Source organism: Oncorhynchus keta, unplaced genomic scaffold (genome assembly GCF_023373465.1).
Source record: "Oncorhynchus keta strain PuntledgeMale-10-30-2019 unplaced genomic scaffold, Oket_V2 Un_contig_3255_pilon_pilon, whole genome shotgun sequence".
Lineage (NCBI taxonomy): Eukaryota > Metazoa > Chordata > Actinopteri > Salmoniformes > Salmonidae > Oncorhynchus > Oncorhynchus keta.
The window spans coordinates 12,501-32,500 of NW_026287158.1; the positions used below are offsets into that span (position 1 = coordinate 12,501).

At 45.8% G+C, this 20,000-nt stretch overlaps 1 protein-coding gene and 1 long non-coding RNA gene across 5 annotated transcripts; both read right to left on the minus strand.

The window, feature by feature from the left end:
* Positions 1 to 8,856: 8,856 nt before the first annotated feature.
* On the minus strand, positions 8,857 to 9,758 carry LOC127923787 (uncharacterized). 4 transcript variants are annotated; one of them, XR_008115383.1, is made up of 5 exons: positions 9,647 to 9,758; positions 9,458 to 9,504; positions 9,272 to 9,318; positions 9,131 to 9,224; positions 8,857 to 9,083 (listed from the first exon to the last, which is right to left on the minus strand). It is a non-coding gene; the product is annotated as an uncharacterized LOC127923787 (long non-coding RNA). The 4 variants fall into 4 exon arrangements; XR_008115382.1 differs by lacking the exon at positions 9,458 to 9,504; XR_008115381.1 differs by lacking the exon at positions 9,272 to 9,318 and having other exon boundaries at positions 8,858 to 9,083.
* A 2,457-nt stretch (positions 9,759 to 12,215) lies between these two features.
* On the minus strand, positions 12,216 to 19,277 carry LOC127923788 (BRCA1-associated ATM activator 1-like). Its single transcript, XM_052507833.1, has 6 exons — positions 18,690 to 19,277; positions 16,411 to 16,591; positions 16,247 to 16,320; positions 15,911 to 15,995; positions 14,028 to 14,257; positions 12,216 to 12,632 (listed from the first exon to the last, which is right to left on the minus strand). The coding sequence occupies exons 1-6, from the start codon at positions 19,206 to 19,208 to the stop codon at positions 12,216 to 12,218; spliced, it is 1,506 nt and encodes a 501-aa protein (XP_052363793.1). The 5' UTR covers positions 19,209 to 19,277.
* Positions 19,278 to 20,000: the final 723 nt, after the last annotated feature.

Consider the following 20,000-nt stretch of genomic DNA (forward strand, 5'->3'; position numbering starts at 1 on the left):
CTCTCCTTCCTCTCCAGACACTGTTCCTCTCTCTGCCTCCTCTCCAGACACTGTCCCTCTCTCTGCCTCCTCTCCTCCCTCTCCAGACACTGTCCCTCTCTCTGCTTCCTCTCCTCCCTCTCCAGACACTGTCCCTCTCTCTGCCTCCTCTCCTTCCCTCCAGACACTGTCCTCTCTCTCTGCCTCCTCTCCAGACACTGTTCCTCTCTCTGCCTCCCTCTCCTTCCTCTCCAGACACTGTCCCTCTCTCTGCCTCCCTCTCCTCCCTCTCCAGACACTGTCCCTCTCTGCTCCCTCTCCTCCCTCTCCAGACACTGTTCCTCTCTCTGCCTCCTCTCCAGACACTGTCCTCTCTCTGCCTCCTCTCCAGACACTGTCCCTCTCTCTGCCTCTCCTCTCCTCCCTCTCCAGACACTGTTCCCTCTCTCTGCCTCCCTCCTCCCTCTCCAGACACTGTCCCTCTCTCTGCCTCCTCTCCTTCCTCTCCAGACACTGTCCCTCTCTCTCTGCCTCCTCTCCTCCTCTCCAGACACTGTCCCTCTCTCTGCCTCCCTCCTCCCTCTCCAGACACTGTCCCTCTCTCTGCCTCCCTCTCCTTCCCTCTCCAGACACTGTCCCTCTCTCTCCTGCCCTCTCCTCCCTCTCCAGACACTGTCCCTCTCTGCCTCCTCTCCTCCCTCTCCAGACACTGTCCCTCTCTCTGCCTCCTCTCCAGACACTGTCCCTCTCTCTCTGCTTCCTCTCCAGACACTGTCCCTCTCTCTGCCTCCTCTCCTCCCTCTCCAGACACTGTCCCCTCTCTGCCTCTCCTCCCTCTCCAGACACTGTCCCTCTCTCTGCCTCCTCTCCTTCCTCTCCAGACACTGTCCCTCTCCTCCCTCTCCAGACACTGTCCCTCTCTCTGCCTCCTCTCCTCCCTCTCCAGACACTGTGCCTCCTCTCTGCCTCCCTCTCCAGACACTGTCCCTCTCTCTGCCTCCTCTCCCTCCCCTCTCCAGACACTGTTCCTCTCTCTGCCTCCTCTCCAGACACTGTCCCTCTCAGACACTCCTCTCCTCTCCTCTCCAGACACTGTCCTCTCTCTCTGCCTCCCTCTCCTCCCTCTCCAGACACTGTCCCCTCTCTCTGCCTCCTCTCCTCCTCTCCAGACACTGTCTCTCTCTGCCTCCCTCTCCTCCTCTCCAGACACTGTCCTCCTCTCTGCCTCCCTCCTCTCCTCTCCAGACACTGTCTCTCCCTCTACCTCCTCTCCTCCCTCTCCAGACACTGTCCCCTCTGCCTCTGCCTCCTCTCCAGACACTGTCCCTCTCTCCCTCTTCCCTCTCCAGACACTGTCCCTCTCTCTGCCTCCTCTCCTCCCTCTCCAGACACTGTCCCTCTCTCTGCCTCCTCTCCTCCCTCTCCAGACACTGTTCCTCTCTCTGCCTCCTCTCCTTCCTCTCCAGACACTGTCCCCTCTCCTCCTCTCCAGACACTGTCCCTCTCTCTGCCTCCTCTCCTCTCTCCCTCTCCAGACACTGTCCCTCTCTCTGCCTCCCTCTCCTCCCTCTCCAGACACTGTCCCTCCTCTCTACCTCCTCTCCTCCCTCTCCAGACACTGTCTCTCCTCTCTACCTCCCTCCTCCCTCTCCAGACACTGTCCCTCTCTCTGCCTCCTCTCCTCCCTCTCCAGACACTGTCCCTCTCTCTGCTTCCTCTCCAGACACTGTCCCTCTCTCTGCCTCCTCTCCTCCCTCTCCAGACACTGTCCCTCTCTCTGCCTCCTCTCCTCCCTCTCCAGACACTGTCCCTCTCACTGCCTCTCCTGCCTCCTCCTCCTCTCCAGACACTGTCCCTCTCTCTGCCTCCTCTCCTCCCCTCTCCAGACACTGTCCCTCTCTCTGCCTCCTCTCCTCCCTCTCCAGACACTGTTCCTTCTGTTTATGTGAGTGTGTCTATAGCCTACTGTGTGTATCCGTTCTCTGTGAGTGTGTCTATAGCCTACTGTGTGTATCCGTTCTCTGTGAGTATGTCTGTAAAACTGTGTCTGTGAGTATAAAACACACTACTACTATCACCACTAACCCCAACGTTACCCTGACGTTTGTACAGTTTCATTGTTGTATCTTCTCTAACTGTTGTTGTTGTTGTTGTTGTTGTTGATTGCACTGGATGAAATCTCATATAGCGAAATTGATTGAAAAAAACCCAGATTGTTCTGGAAAAACAGAAGAGAGGAGGAGGTGTTGTGCACATGTATTGTTTGGTCTGTGTTTGTTTTTCTACTGGCTAGCCTTGGTTCTGTTGTGATAAATACAACACTATGTTTGTTTTTCTACTGGCTAGCCTTGGTTCTGTTGTGATAAATACAACACTATGTTTGTTTTTCTACAGGCTAGCCTTGGTTCTGTTGTGATAAATACAACACTATGTTTGTTTTTCTACAGGCTAGCCTTGGTTCTGTTGTGATAAATACAACACTGTGTTTGTTTTTCTACAGGCTAGCCTTGGTTCTGTTGTGATAAATACAACACTATGTTTGTTTTTCTACAGGCTAGCCTTGGTTCTGTTCTGATAAATACAACACTATGTTTGTTTTTCTACTGGCTAGCCTTGGTTCTGTTGTGATAAATACAACACTATGTTTGTTTTTCTACTGGCTAGCCTTGGTTCTGTTCTGATAAATACAACACTATGTTTGTTTTTCTACAGGCTAGCCTTGGTTCTGTTGTGGTAAATACAACACTATGTTTGTTTTTCTACTGGCTAGCCTTGGTTCTGTCCTGATAAATACAACACTATGTTTGTTTTTCTACTGGCTAGCCTTGGTTCTGTTGTGGTAAATACAACACTATGTTTGTTTTTCTACTGGCTAGCCTTGGTTCTGTTCTGATAAATACAACACTATGTTTGTTTTTCTACTGGCTAGCCTTGGTTCTGTTGTGATAAATACAACACTATGTTTGTTTTTCTACTGGCTAGCCTTGGTTCTGTCCTGATAAATACAACACTATGTTTGTTTTTCTACTGGCTAGCCTTGGTTCTGTCCTGATAAATACAACACTATGTTTGTTTTTCTACTGGCTAGCCTTGGTTCTGTGATAAATACAACACTTGTTTGTTTTTCTACAGGCTAGCCTTGGTTCTGTTCTGATAAATACAGCACTGTGTTTGTTTTTCTACAGGCTAGCCTTGGTTCTGTTCTGATAAATACAACACTGAAATTCGCTGACCCCACGCCTCACTGTCTCCTTATTGTGTGTTTGTACTGGGTTAGTGTGTGTGTGTGTGTGCTCTCGGCCTTCGCCTCCCGAGTCCGTATGGGAGTTGCCAGCGAGACAGACAAGACAGTAACTAATGTTGTATATCACGAAATTGGGGAGGAACTAACTGACCTTGGATCAGTCTATGGAGGTCTGTTTATTCCAAACCTGACAGGCTGATTACACTGCGAGCATTGCAAAATACATTAAGAAATCTATATTATTCAAGTATTGCAGCCACACTGCTCGTGCGCGCCAACGAGTGTCTGCGTTGCCAAGGGCTAAAATAGAAGTCACTTCTATTTGTGACGCAGATTACGCTGCAAGTCCTGCCTCTCCCATCTCCTCATTGGTTTATAGAAGCAGGTACACACGTGCCATCTCCTCATTGGTTTATAGAAGCAGGTACCCACGTGCCATCTCCTCATTGGTTTTAGGAGCAGGTGCCATCTCCTATTGGTTTATAGGAGCAGGTGCCATCTCCTCATTGGTTTATAGGAGCAGGTGCCATCTCCTCATTGGTTATACCCACGTAGGTGACTGAAAGACCAACGGAGACACAAGCTAATTTATGAAAATTGCCATTTGCAATCTAAAGTCCAGAGGAGAAAAAGCTTGGAAGGATATATATATATATGGTACATATACTAGTACTGTATATATATATATATATATATATGGTACATATTGGAAGTACTGTATATATATATAAATATTTGGTATGACCATTTTACGCTGTGGAATTTGGTGGAGAGATGACTAGAAACATTTCTGGTAAAATAACAACCATTTTATATGTGGATTAATTTGGTGGAGTAGAACATTTCTGGTAAAATAACAACTCAATGTTTATATAGGACAAATTAGCTAGCAACAGCTAGCTAGTTAAATAGGACATATTAGCTAGCAACAGCTAGCTAGTTAAATAGGACAAAATTAGCTAGCAAACAGCTAGCTAGTTAATTATAGCAACAGAGCATATTAGCTAGCAACAGCTAGCTAGTTAAATAGGACAAATTAGCTAGCAACAGCTAGCTAGTTAAATAGGACATATTAGCCAGCAACAGCTAGCTAGTTAAATAGACAAATTAGCTAGCAACAGCTAGCTAGTTAAATAGGACATATTAGCTAGCAAGTGCAAGCTAGCTAGCTAAATTTCTAAAATGTTAAATGCTTTTCGACCTGTCCCCAAATTAATGTAATTGTTTCAGAGTTTGTTTTGATATTTTAACCTGCGTGTCGTGATCGCGTTTGGGTAAAATACATGGTGCGTACGATGGTGCATGGCCGGTTTGGGTTCCGTGTAACTAACTGACCTTGGATCAGTCTACGGAGGCCTGTCTAGTCCAAACCTAACTAACTGACCCCAGCATCGACCTTAGCAGAGACACTAGCTAACTGACCTTGGATCAGTCTATGGAGGCCTGTTTAGTCCAAACCTAACTAACTGACCCCAGCATCGACCTTAGCAGAGACACTAGCTAACTGACCTTGGATCAGTCTATGGAGGCCTGTATAGCAAACTGATGTCCTACATTCTGGTCTTTTCCTGCTGATCTGAGTTCATTTTTAGCCGATACATTCAGCTACAGAGATGGAAGAGGGGAGGGGAGAGAGAGAAAGAAACATGGACAATGGCCTGGTTTAGTCAGAGGGAGGGAGGGAGCAGGAGAGACGGAGAGAGATAGAGGGAGGGGAGAGGAAAAGGGAAGGAAGGAGATAGGAGAGAATAGGGGTTAGAGTGAAAGGGAGGAGAGAGAAAGAGAGACAGGAAATGGGGAGGGATAGAGAGAGAATAGGAAAGACAGAAAATGGGAAGGGATAGAGAGTAAAGGGGAGGAGAGAGAACGACAGCAAAGATCTAGAGAGAAAAGGAGATAGGAGAAGGGGTCATGTTTCCTATTCACATAGTAACACACACTTCCTGCTCAGAGACAAATGGAGCAACTGAAAAATTAACAACTCACACACACACAGACAGACACACACACACACACACACACACACACACACACACACACACACACACACACACACACACACACACACACACACACACACACACACACACACACACACACACACACACACACACACAGACACAGACAGACACCACATTAGACAGAATATACCACCCTCCTTCAAACCAACCCCCTGTGGCGCCCTACAAAGCCAGGGAGAGAAGGAAAGAGAGGAAAGAGGAGGGATGGAAAAGAGAGGAGAGTTTAAATGGAAAGAAACTCTTGTTTATAGTAGAGAGTCCAGATGGAAAGAAACTCGTCGTTTATAGTAGAGAGTTCAGATGGAAAGAAACCCTTGTTTATAGTAGAGAGTCCAGATGGAAGGAAACTCGCTCGTTTATAGTAGAGAGTTCAGATGGAAAGAAACTCTTGTTTATAGTAGAGTTCAGATGGAAAGAAACTCTTCGTTTATAGTAGAGAGTTCAGATGGAAAGAAACTCTTCGTTTATAGTAGAGTCCAGATGGAAAGAAACTCTTCGTTTATAGTAGAGAGTTCAGATGGAAAGAAACTCTTCGTTTATAGTAGAGAGTTCAGATGGAAAGAAACCCTTCGTTTATAGTAGAGAGTTCAAATGGAAAGAAACTCTTCGTTTATAGTAGAGAGTTCAGATGGAATGAAACTCTTCGTTTATAGTAGAGAGGAGAAGAGAACACAGGACTTCTTCGTTTATAGTAGAGAGGAGAAGAGAACACAGGACTTCTTCGTTTATAGTAGAGAGGAGAAGAGAACACAGGACTTCTTCGTTTATAGTAGAGAGGAGAAGAGAACACAGGACTTCTTGTCCTTCCAGACCACTGAGTGTGTTTTTGTTTGTACAAACAATAGTTGCACTGAAACCTCTCCTCATGTAACCCCTGTACACACACACACCCCCCCGGGCAACCCAAACCGTGATGACATTGAATCAACATGGAAAACTGATTAGATGTGAAGAAGTCAGGAGTCTTTTATTCACCCAACTGGCAACCTAAATACAACGACACGGTGACATTCTGTTGTTGATTTCATCCAATGACACGGTGACATTCTGTTGTTGATATTATTATATACATGGCCATATACTAGGTGTATATTCTGTTATATGATATTATTATATACATGGTACATATACTAGTACTGTAAATCAAATACATGGTATATATACTAGTACAGTATGTATATAATATACAAATATATAAATTATTGGCATGGTATATATACTAGTACTGTATATATTTATATCTATATATTGTTATATACATGGTATATATACTAGTACTGTATATATATATCTATATATGATTATTTACATGATATTATATACTAGTACTGTAAATCAAAACTAGAGGTTGAAGTGATGTCTGCCCAGAGGGACAGAACAACAAACACAAAACCAGTGGCTGTGTGTGTGTGTGTGTGTGTGTGTGTGTGTGTGTGAGGTCCCATGACTTTGGTTAAGCTGATATTTCCTCGAGGGTCGTTTGATTGACCTAAAGCTGAACTCTGATATTTGTTAACGAGGGAGGGAGATCTCTGGACACTCTCAGATGTTAGTGATGTGGCTGTTAGACTGTTGACTCTGGACACTCTCAGATGTTAGTGATGTGGCTGTTAGACTGTTGACTCTGGACACTCTCAGATGTTAGTGATGTGGCTGTTAGACTGTTGACTCTGGACACTCTCAGATGTTATTGATGTGGCTGTTGGACTGTTGACTCTGAACTCAAAGGAAGACGTCGACTCACTGCACACACACTGAAATTACTACCCAGCATGCACGCACACACACACACACGCACACGCACACACACACACTACTACCTCCAGCATGGAGTAGAGTCTATACACACACTGATAACACATACACACACTGATAACACATTCAACCTACATACAAACACACCCAGTATTCATCATTGTCCCTAGTAGTGGGTCTGTTGGTTCCTATGTCAGACTGTTTTATCTGACATGACACTAAAATCACACACCAGGATCAATAGTTTTTCCCCCCACAGTGTTGATTCTATGTCAGAAGTTTCTATCACTTCAGAAGGGCCTAGTGGTTAGAGCGTTGGGCCTAGTGGTTAGAGCGTTGGCCTAGTGGTTAGAGTTTTGGCCTAGTGGTTAGAGCGTTGGCCTAGTGGTTAGAGTGTTGGACTAGCGGTTAGAGCGTTGGCCAGCGGTTAGAGCGTTGGCCTAGCGGTTGAGCGTTGGTCTAGCACTTAGAGCGTTGGCCTAGTGGTTAGAGCGTTGGCCTAGTGGTTAGAGTGTTGGACTAGTGGTTAGAGCGTTGGCCTAGTGGTTAGAGCGTTGGCCTAGTGGTTAGAGCGTTGGCCTAGCGGTTAGAGCGTTGGCCTAGCGGTTAGAGCGTTGGACTAGTGGTTAGAGCGTTGGACTAGTGGTTAGAGCGTTGGACTAGTGGTTAGAGCGTTGGACTAGTGGTTAGAGCGTTGGCCTAGCGGTTAGAGCGTTGGCCTAGTGGTTAGAGCGTTGGACTAGTGGTTAGAGCGTTGGCCTAGTGGTTAGAGCGTTGGACTAGTGGTTAGAGCGTTGGCCTAGTGGTTAGAGCGTTGGCATAGTGGTTAGAGCGTTGGACTAGTGGTTAGAGCGTTGGCCTAGTGGTTAGAGCGTTGGCATAGTGGTTAGAGCGTTGGCCTAGTGGTTAGAGCGTTGGACTAGTGGTTAGAGCGTTGGCCTAGTGGTTAGAGCGTTGGACTAGTGGTTAGAGCGTTGGCCTAGTGGTTAGAGCGTTGGCCTAGTGGTTAGAGCGTTGGACTAGTGGTTAGAGCGTTGGCCTAGTGGTTAGAGCGTTGGCATAGTGGTTAGAGCGTTGGACTAGTGGTTAGAGCGTTGGCCTAGTGGTTAGAGCGTTGGCATAGTGGTTTGAGCGTTGGCCTAGTGGTTAGAGCGTTGGCCTAGTGGTTAGAGCGTTGGCCTCGTGGTTAGAGAGTTGGCCTAGTGGTTAGAGGAGCGTTGGCCTAGTGGTTAGAGCGTTGGACTAGTGGTTAGAGCGTTGGCCTAGTGGTTAGAGCGTTGGCATAGTGGTTGGAGCGTTGGCTTATGGTTAGGAGCGTTGGACTAGTGGTTAGAGCGTTGGCCTAGTGGTTAGAGCGTTGGCATAGTGGTTAGAGCGGGTGGTTGGCCAAGTGGTTAGGGAGCGTTGGCCGGGTGGTTAGGGAGCGTTGGCCTAGCGGTTAGAGCGTTGGCCTAGTGGTTAGAGCATTGGACTAGTGGTTGGATATATTGGGTGGTGTAGGGCCGGGTGGTGTAGGGCAGGGTGGTGTAGGGCCGGGTGGTGTAGGGGAGGGTGGTGTAGGGCAGGGTGGTGTAGGGCCGGGTGGTGTAGGGCAGGGTGGTGTAGGGCAGGGTGGTGTAGGGCCGGGTGGTGTAGGGCAGGGTGGTGTAGGGCCGGGTGGTGTAGGGGAGGGTGGTATAGGGCAGAGTGGTGTAGGGCCGGGTGGTGTAGGGCAGGGTGGTGTAGGGCAGGGTGGTGTAGAGCCAAGTGGTGTAGGGCAGAGTGGTGTAGGGCAGGGTGGTGTAGGGCCGGGTGGTGTAGGGGAGGGTGGTGTAGGGCAGGGTGGTGTAGAGCCAGGGTGGTGTAGGGCAGGGTGGTGTAGGGCCGGGTGGTGTAGGGGAGGGTGGTGTAGGGCAGGGTGGTGTAGGGGAAATCACTAAACGCATCGGCTTCAGGAAACACTCACTCAATTCATGCTCCACTTTTAAATAATGAAACAAGCATGAAATTCATTTTAATTTTAAATGAGACAATTCCCCCTGTCGTTTTAACATAAACCTCATTCAGTTACACATTTCATTTCCCCCTGTCGTTTTAACATAAACCTCATTCAGTTACACATTTAATTTCCCCCTGTCGTTTTAACATAAACCTCATTCAGTTACACATTTCATTTCCCCCTGTCGTTTTAACATAAACCTCATTCAGTTACACATTTCATTTCCCCCTGTCGTTTTAACATAAACCTCATTCAGTTACACATTTCATTTCCCCCTGTCGCTTTAACATAAACCTCATTCAGTTACACATTTCATTTCCCCCTGTCGTTTTAACATAAACCTCATTCAGTTACACATTTCATTTCCCTGTCGTTTTAACATAAACCTCATTCAGTTACACATTTCATTTCCCCTGTCGTTTTAACATAAACCTCATTCAGTTACACATTTCATTTCCCCCTGTCGCTTTTAACATAAACCTCATTCAGTTACACATTTCATTTCCCCCTGTCGTTTTAACATAAACCTCATTCAGTTACACATTTCATTTCCCCCTGTCGCTTTAACATAAACCTCATTCAGTTACACATTTCATTTCCCCTGTCGTTTTAACATAAACCTCATTCAGTTACACATTTCTCATTTCCCCCTGTCGTTTTAACATAAACCTCATTCAGTTACACATTTCATTTCCCCCTGTCGTTTTAACATAAACCTCATTCAGTTACACATTTCATTTCCCCCTGTCGTTTTAACATAAACCTCATTCAGTTACACATTTCATTTGGGGGCGTATTTCATACGCTACATGTTACATGTCAACCAGACACAAACAAATACAGGTGTCGTTTTCAATTAGACTCTATCGTTTTCTTCAGTGGGAAATCGCACTGCATTATGGGACAGTACTTCTCTCTGAAGCCCGGCAGCATTTGCTGACTCGGTCAAAAGTGTCTTTCGGAACCCTTAACCATTTCCTATTCTAATGAACCCTGGGACAGTACTTCTCTTTACCCCTACTCCAAAGTGTCTCTAATGGCTCCCTAACCTCCATCACTACCCCTCCTCAGTCTAATTAACCCCCCTCCATCACATCCCCCTCCCTCAGTCTAATTAACCCTCTCCATCACTACCCCCTCCTCAGTCTAATTAACCCTCTCCATCACTACCCCTTCCCTCAGTCGAATTAACCCTCTCCATCACTACCCTCCCTCAGTCTAATTAACCCTCTCCATCACTACCCCTCCCTCAGTCTAATTAACCCTCTCCATCACTACCCCTCCCTCAGTCTAATTAACCCTCTCCATCACTACCCCTCCCTCAGTCTAATTAACCCTCTCCATCACTACTCCTCCCTCAGTCTAATTAACCCTCTCCATCACTACCCCTCCTCAGTCTAATTAACCCTCTCCATCTCACTACTCCCTCCCTCAGTCTAATTAACCCTCTCCATCACTACTCCCCTCAGTCTAATTAACCCTCTCCATCATCACTACCCCTCCCTCAGTCTAATTAACCCTCTCCATCTCACTACTCCTTCTCAGTCTAATTAACCCTCTCCATCTCACTACTCCTTCTCAGTCTAATTAACCCTCTCCATCACTACTCCTTCTCAGTCTAATTAACCCTCTCCATCTCACTACTCCTTCTCAGTCTAATTAACCCTCTCCATCACTACTCCTTCCTCAGTCTAATTAACCCTCTCCATCACTTCCCTCCCTCAGCTTGGGGACACTTGTGCCATATGTTAGGAAGGGAACATGTGAACGTGCAAATGGAGGGGCAGGGGAGGGGTGATTTGGGACTCCGCCTTAGAGGACTTCATCAGTGTGCACTTGTTCTGATTCTCTACTCTATAAGTGTACATTCGTTCACTACCCATCATGCATTTCAAAGTATAAGATTGTTGGTTTTAGCCCTGAATGCTGATTGGCTGACAGCCGTGGTATATCAGACCTCATGACTGGAGGAGTATCCACCAATACAATCCATCCCCTTTAGATCCCTGAAGGGGCGGAGTCCAACCGGGAGAAGGGAGGGAATCACAATGTAGCCACTCTCCTTGCTCACTCTCTCACTCTCCTCTCCCTCTTCTCTCTCTCTCTCTCTCTCTCTCTCTCTCTTCTCTCTCCTCACTCTCTCTCTCTCTCTTCACTCTCTCTCTCTCTCTCACTCTCTCTTCTCTCTCTCTCTCTTCACTCTCTCCTCACTCACTCTCTCTTCTCTCACTCTCCTCACTCTCTCTTCTCTCTCTCCACTCTCTCCTCACTCTCTCTTCTCTCTCCTCCCTCACTCTCTTCTCTCTCTTCACTCTCTCTCTCTCTCCTATCTTCTCTTTCTCTCTTCTCTCCTCCTCTCTCTCTCTACTCTCCTCACTCACTCTCACTCTCTCTTCTCTCTCTCTCTCTCTCTCCTCACTCACTCTCACTCTCCTCTCTCTCCCTCTCCTCACTCACTCTCAACATACCAAGTCAGGAAAACATTGACACCCGTGGTTTGAAATATCAAAACAGTATCTTTATTTATTTTCCTGGGAGATGATCAACAGTTATGTCCCAATGGGACTCTAACTACAGTCACTAGTCAACGTACAGAGGAGAAACAATCATCACAAATTAAACTGTGTTCGTCCATCAGGACGTGTGTCGGTCAGTAACAGTCTACTATAACCTCGTCAGTGTGTGAGGTGTCAGTAACAGTCTACTATAACCTCGTCAGTGTGTGAGGTGTCTGTAGCGTTCAGAATGTCCTCCAGTAGAGAGAGGGGTGAGTTCTGGACATGGTCACTACTCTGTGATAACACACTCTGCCTCTCCTCTAGACCCAACGACCACAGCACCTCACACCCTCGCACTACCCTCACACACACTCTTCCCCGTCGACCTATCGCAGGCTTCGGAACCAGCCCCGTCTGTCCTATCAGAATCTCTGTTCTTGTTCGGCCTATCACAACCTACTTCCCTGGACTCTTTAACCCAATCAGATCCTCTCTTCTCCTGTAACTTCCTCGTGACCTCCGCTCCCAAACCTGACCCCTCAGATCAAAAGTCACCTTGGCAACTGTTGTGTCGTCAGTTGTCATGGCACCTTTCCCTAGCGACCGGGACGGACACACCGCGTCTCGTAGTCGTAGCAACAGACTACAGGCTTTTAAAGCTACAGGTCTGTCGCAATCAAACAGGCCATTGAATAACGCTGTTATAACACCGAGCTCCACCAACCGAGACAGACCACACACTACAGATGTAGTTGGGTGTGTGTGTGAGGGGGTGTGTGTGTCAGTTGGGTGTGTGTTAGAAGGGGTGAGGGCTGGCTTGGCGTCACAGCGTAGGGATGTGTGAGGTCAGTGTGTGTTAGTAGGTTTGTCCCTCCAGAGCCACCGTAAGGGGGAGGAGTTGACCCCAGCTCTGACTCCTGGTGACCTGGTAGTGTTTCCTCCATTAGGAGCTCAACCAGCTCCAGGGTGTGAACTTTGACCTCCCAGTCCAGATCAGTGCTGCCCAGCGATAGGACAGAACACAGCGAGGAGGAGGAGGAGGAGGAAGATGAAGGGTGTGTCTTTAGCCAGCTGATGAAGTACTGGACCACAGCACGTCTGGGGAAGCCCTCTGAATCCTGAGACAGGATGTCTAGTAACTGACCCAGGGTCTGTTCCTGGAGAGAACACACAGTAACACCAGTTAACTGACCCAGGGTCTGCTCCTAGAGAGAACACACACAGTAACACCAGTTAACTGACCCAGGTCTGCTCCTAGAGAGACACACACAGTAACACCAGTTTAATCTGCTCCTAGAGAGAACACACACAGTAACCCAGTTAAGGGTCTGCTCCTAGAGAGAACACACACAGTAACACCAGTTAACTGACCCAGGATCTGCTCCTAGAGAGAACACACACAGTAACACCAGTTAACTGACTGACCCAGGATCTGCTCCTAGAGAGAACACACACAGTAACACCAGTTAACTGACCCAGGATCTGCTCCTAGAGAGAACACACACAGAGTAACACCAGTTAACTGAGGGTCTGCCCTAGAGAGAACACACACAGTAACACCAGTTCTGACCCAGGATCTGCTCCTAGAGAGAACACACACAGTAACACCAGTTAACTGACCCAGGATCTGCTCCTAGAGAGAACACACACAGTAACACCAGTTAACCATGACCCAGGATCTGCTCCTAGAGAGAACACACACAGTAACACCAGTTAACTGACCCAGGGTCTGCTCCTAGAGAGAACACACACAGTAACACCAGTTAACTGACCCAGGATCTGCTCCTAGAGAGAACACACACAGTAACACCAGTTAACTGACCCAGGATCTGCTCCTAGAGAGAACACACACACAGTAACACCAGTTAACTGACCCAGGGTCTGCTCCTAGAGAGAACACACACAGTAACACCAGTTAACTGACCCAGGATCTGCTCCTAGAGAGAACACACACACAGTTAACTGACCCAGGATCTGCTCCTAGAGAGAACACACACACAGCTCTAGAGAACACACACAGAGTAACACCAGTTAACTGTATAACTGTGTACTGAAGGCTCAGTACACAGTATACAGTGGGGCAAAGAAGTATTTAGTCAGCCACCAATTGTGCAAGTTCTCCCACTTAAAAAGATGAGAGGCCTGTAATTTTCATCATAGGTACACTTCAACTATGACAGACAAAATGAGAAAAGAATTCCAGAAAATCACATAGTAGGATTTTTTATTAATTTATTTGCAAATTGTGGTGGAAAATAAGTAACACAAAGACTACAGCTGCTATTCATTTCCTTTTACTGTTTGCGATTCACTAATGATTATTTTTGAATCATTTGATTCGTCAAAATGTATTGTTTTAAAATATTAGAGTTTTATGAATTAAACAAAACTTCATAAAATATTTTTTTTTAAACAAAACAAAAAAGATATATATATACAAATATTCATAAAAAAACATGTGTATATAATATTTTAAAACAATATATATATATATAAATGTGAGGCGGGGCATGTGTTATACAGTAAATGAAATGTGTAGGTCAAAGTCTCACCTGTGTCTGGTTCCCTGGCTCCCCCTGCTGGTCACTGAGCGGTAGTGTCCTGGCCAGGGCAGAGATGGCACTAGCCCTCACATAGCTCTCCTGATCACACAGCGCCTCCAGCAGGATAGGAGTGACGGTGCAGCTTAACGCCTCACACAGCTGGCCGAGGAACTCCAGAGTGGAGTCTCGAACCTCCCAACGCACGTCACACACACGCTTCTTTAGCACGGGCAGGAGGTCTGTTGACACACACACACACACACACACACACACACACACACACACACACACACACACACACACACACACACACACACACACACACACACACACACACACACACACACACACACACACACACAGATATATTGATGTTGACTCCTGAACCTTCAGTGACCAGATATATTGACTCCCTGTACCTCCAGTGACCAGATATATTGACTCCTGTACCCAGTGACCAGATATATTGATGTTGACTCCCTGTACCTTCAGTGACCAGATATATTGACTCCTGAACCTTCAGTGACCAGATATATTGACTCCCTGAACCTTCAGTGACCAGATATATTGACTCCCTGAACCTTCAGTGACCAGATATATTGACTCCCTGTACCTTCAGTGACCAGATATATTGACTCCCTGAACCTTCAGTGACCAGATATATTGACCAGATATATTGACTCCCTGAACCTTCAGTGACCAGATATATTGACTCCCTGAACCTTCAGTGACCAGATATATTGACTCCCTGAACCTTCAGTGACCAGATATATTGACTCCCTGAACCTTCAGTGACCAGATATATTGACTCCTGTACCTTCAGTGACCAGATATATATTGACTCCCTGAACCTTCAGTGACCAGATATATTGATGTTGACTCCCTGAACCTTCAGTGACCAGATATATTGACTCCCTGTACCTTCAGTGACCAGATATATTGACTCCCTGAACCTTCAGTGACCAGATATATTGACTCCCTGTACCTTCAGTGACCAGATATGATTGACTCCCTGAACCTTCAGTGACCAGATATATTGACTCCCTGAACCTTCAGTGACCAGATATATTGACTCCCTGTACCTTCAGTGACCAGATATATTGACTCCCTGAACCTTCAGTGACCAGATATATTGACTCCCTGTACCTTCAGTGACCAGATATATTGACTCCCTGAACCTTCAGTGACCAGATATATTGACTCCCTGTACCTTCAGTGACCAGATATATTGACTCCCTGAACCTTCAGTGACCAGATATATTGACTCCCTGAACCTTCAGTGACCAGATATATTGACTCCTGTACCTTCAGTGACCAGATATATTGACTCCCTGAACCTCCAGTGACCAGATATATTGACTCCCTGAACCTTCAGTGACCAGATATATTGATGTTGACTCCCTGAACCTTCAGTGACCAGATATATTGACTCCCTGAACCTTCAGTGACCAGATATATTGACTCCCTGAACCTTCAGTGACCAGATATATTGACTCCCTGAACCTTCAGTGACCAGATATATTGACTCCCTGATATATATGATGTTGACTCCCTGAACCTTCAGTGACCAGATATATTGACCTGAACCTTCAGTGACCAGATATATTGACTCCCTGAACCTTCAGTGACCAGATATATTGACTCCCTGAACCTTCAGTGACCAGATATATTGACTCCCTGTACCTTCAGTCACCAGATATATTGACTCCCTGTACCTTCAGTGACCAGATATATTGACTCCCTGAACCTTCAGTGACCAGATATATTGACTCCCTGTACCTCCAGTGACCAGATATATTGATGTTGACTCCCTGTACCTTCAGTGACCAGATATATTGACTCCCTGAACCTTCAGTGACCAGATATATTGATGTTTGATTGGCTCTCTGTACCTTCAGTGACCAGATCAGCCAGTGAGTGAGGCTCTGCAGACACACGAAGCCACCTCAACATGGCCTGGTAGTTCTTCTGGAGCACCTGAACACAGGAGACAGAAGGAGCACGCACGCGCACACGCGCACACACACACACACACACACACACACACACACACACACACACACACACACACACACACACACACACACACACACACACACACACACACACACACACACACACACACACACACACAGTGGTCATTAATCCACTAGGAAACTAGGAGAGACAGGAGAGAAACCAAACTGAGTTAGATGTTGGGTGTTGGGTGTTTGTAAGGTGTGTCTCACGGTGGGGTCTGAGTCAGGGTTCTGTAGGTTCTGCACTAGAACATGGAACACCTCCGCCACCCGTTCCACAGCTCCTAAAATAACAACGCTTTTTAAAAATTCATTTGGTTCGCTTTTAAACATGATTGTATTCCTGAACACGCTCCCAGAGTCTAGATTCTCACCAGGGCAGGTGCTAAGGCTAGCCAGGGAGTCTAGGCAACACCTCTGGACCTTGCTGCAGCCAATCAGGTTGGTGGATGCTTTGCTACAGCCAATAGCAGCCTTGCTCTCGGGTGAGGGGGAGTGGCCGTTACAGATCCTCAGGAGTGACACCACAGCAAGGATGACGGAGGCAGATGAATCCTGAGAGAGAGAGAGAGAGAGAGAGAGAGAGAGAGAGAGAGAGAGAGAGAGAGAGAGAGAGAGAGAGAGAGAGAGAGAAATAGAGAGAGAAATAGAGAGAGAAATAGAGAGAGAAATAGAGAGAGAGATTGGAAAGAATTAACAAAAAAACAGAGCAAACTAGAATGCTATTTGGCCCTACACAGAGAGTACACAGCGGCAGAATACCTGACCACTGTGACTGACCCAAAATTAAGGAAAGCTTTGACTATGTTCAGACTCAGTGAGCATAGCCTTGCTATTGAGAAAGGCCGCCGTAGGCAGACATGGCTCTCAGAGAAGACAGGCTATGTGCTCACTGCTCACAAAATGAGGTGGAAACTGAGCTGCACTTCCTAACCTCCTGCCCAATGTATTACCATATTAGAGAGACATATTTCCCTCGGATTACACAGATCCACAAAGAATTCAAAAACAAATCCAATTTTGAAAACTCCCATATCTACTGGGTGAAATTCCACAGTGTGCATCACAGCAGCAAGATTTGTGACCTGTTGCCACGAGAAAAAGGGCAACCAGTGAAGAACAAAGACCATTGTAAATACAACCCATATTTATGCTTATTTATTTTTATCTTGTGTCCTTTACCATTTGTACATTGTTAAAACACTGTATATATATAATATGACATTTGTAATGTCTTTATTGTTTTGAAACTTCTGTATGTGTAATGTTTACTGTTAATTTTTATTGTTTATTTCACTTTATATATTATCTACCTCACTTGCTTTGGCAATGTTAACACATGTTTCCCATGCCAATAAAGCCCTTGAATTGAATTGAATTGACAGAGATTGAAGGACCATATGAAAAAGAGGGGGATTTGTCCAGCCGCCCCCAAATTCAGGTAGTGACAATAGTAAATCCCTCTACTGCTATGGGATATGCTATCCGTCTCTAAGGGCCATGACAAACACACAAGAGTAGTGGAGAAGGACAGTCTCTTACCATGTCTGTTCTAGACTCTTACCATGTCTGTTATGATAGACTCTTACCATGTCATAGATTCTTACCATGTCTGTTATGACTCTTACCATGTCTGTTATGATACTCTTACCATGTCTGTTATGATAGACTCTTACCATGTCTGTTATCTGTTACCATTTACGATAGACTCTTACCATGTCTGTTATGATAGACTCTTACCATGTCTGTTATGATAGACTCTTACCATGTCTGTTATGATAGACTCTTACCATGTCTGTTTTGATAGACTCTTACCATGTCTGTTATGATAGACTCTTACCATGTCTGTTATGATAGACTCTTACCATGTCTGTTATGATATACTCTTATCATGTCTGTTATGATAGACTCTTACCATGTCTGTTATGATAGACTCTTACCATGTCTGTTATGATACTCTTACCATGTCTGTTATGATAGACTCTTACCATGTCTGTTATGGTAGACTCTTACCATGTCTGTTACGATAGACTCTTACCATGTCTGTTATGATAGACTCTTACCATGTCTGTTATGGTAGACTCTTACCATGTCTGTTATGGTAGACTCTTACCATGTCTGTTATGATAGACTCTTACCATGTCTGTTATGATACTCTTACCATGTCTGTTACGATAGACTCTTACCATCTGTTATGATAGACTCTTACCATGTCTGTTATGATAGATTCTTACCATGTCTGTTATGATAGACTCTTACCATCTATTATGATAGACTCTTACCATGTCTGTTATGGTAGACTCTTACCATGTCTGTTATGATAGACTCTTACCATGTCCGTTACGATACTCTTACCATGTCTGTTATGATAGACTCTTACCATGTCTGTTATGATAGACTCTTACCATGTCTGTTACGATACTCTTACCATGTCTGTTACGATAGACTCTTACCATGTCTGTTACGATAGACTCTTACCATGTCTGTTATGATAGACTCTTACCATGTCTGTTATGATAGACTCTTACCATGTCTGTTATGATAGACTCTTACCATGTCTGTTATGATAGACTCTTACCATGTCTGTTATGATAGACTCTTATCATGTCTGTTATGATAGACTCTTACCATGTCTGTTATGATAGACTCTTACCATGTCTGTTATGTAGGGAGCGCTGGACACGGAGACGCAGAGCAGAGAGACACATGAGGGTTTGTGGTTGAGATGATCCAGCAGGAGAGAGAGAGAGCTACGACCCTCCATTTGTCTGTCCTGGTCAGTGTCAGTCTGTCTGTTATCGGTCTGTTGATCAGTGTGTCTGTGGTCAGTCTGTTGATCAGTGTGTCTGTAGTCAGTCTGTTGATCAGTGTGTCTGTGGTCAGTCTGTTGATCAGTGTGTCTGTGGTCAGTCTGTTGATCAGTGTGTCTGTGGTCAGTCTGTTGATCAGTGTGTCTGTGGTCAGTCTGTTGATCAGTGTGTCTGTGGTCAGTCTGTTGATCAGTGTGTCTGTGGTCTGTCTGTTGATCAGTGTGTCTGTGGTCTTCATCAGTCTGTCTGTGGTCTTCATCAGTGTGTCTGTGGTCAGTCTGTTGATCAGTGTGTCTGTGGTCAGTCTGTTGATCAGTGTGTCTGTCATTGGGCCAGTCCAGCAGAGTTACTCCAGTAACCATTTGTAGAGGTCCCAGCAGAACAGCTACGATCTTCTGTCTGAGGCCTGGAGGACTGAAACAAAACCCAGTTAGTCAGTCAGCTACGACCTTCTATCTGAGGACTGAAACAATACCCTGTTAGTCAATCAGCTATGACCTTCTATCTGAGGCCTGGAGGACTGAAACAATACCCAGTTAGTCAGTCAGCTACGACCTTCTATCTGAGGACTGAAACAATACCCAGTTAGTCAGTCAGCTATGACCTTCTATCTGAGGCCTGGAGGACTGAAACAATACCCAGTTAGTCAGTCAGCTACGACCTTCTATCTGAGGACTGAAACAATACCCAGTTAGTCAGTCAGCTACGACCTTTAATCTGAGGACTGAAACAATACCCAGTTAGTCATTCAGCTATGACCTTCTATCTGAGGCCTGAGGCCTGAAACAATACCCAGTTAGTCAATCAGCTACGACCTTCTATCTGAGGACTGAAACAATACCCAGTTAGTCAATCAGCTACGACCTTCTATCTGAGGACTGAAACAACACCCAGTTAGCTACGACCTTCTATCTGAGGCCTGGAGGACTGAAACAATACCCAGTTAGTCAATCAGCTACGACCTTCTATCTGAGGCCTGAAACAATACCCAGTTAGTCAATCAGCTACGAGGTCTGAGGACTGAAACAATACCCAGTTAGTCAGTCAGCTACGACCTTCTATCTGAGGACTGAAACAATACCCAGTTAGTCAGTCAGCTACGACCTTTAATCTGAGGACTGAAACAATACCCAGTTAGTCATTCAGCTATGACC

What these genes read in the sequence shown, in the direction of transcription:
- LOC127923788 (XM_052507833.1), bottom strand. Translation starts at nt 19,208, where the DNA reads ATGGTTACTGGAGTAACTCTGCTGGACTGGCCCAATGACAGACACACT. An exon ending in ACCCTGACTCAGACCCCACC is followed by an intron (nt 15,996 to 16,246) that starts GTGAGACACACC and finishes TCCTGTGTTCAG; the next exon opens with GTGCTCCAGAAGAACTACCA. An exon ending in AGCCAGGGAACCAGACACAG is followed by an intron (nt 12,633 to 14,027) that starts GTGAGACTTTGA and finishes TGTTCTCTCCAG; the next exon opens with GAACAGACCCTGGGTCAGTT.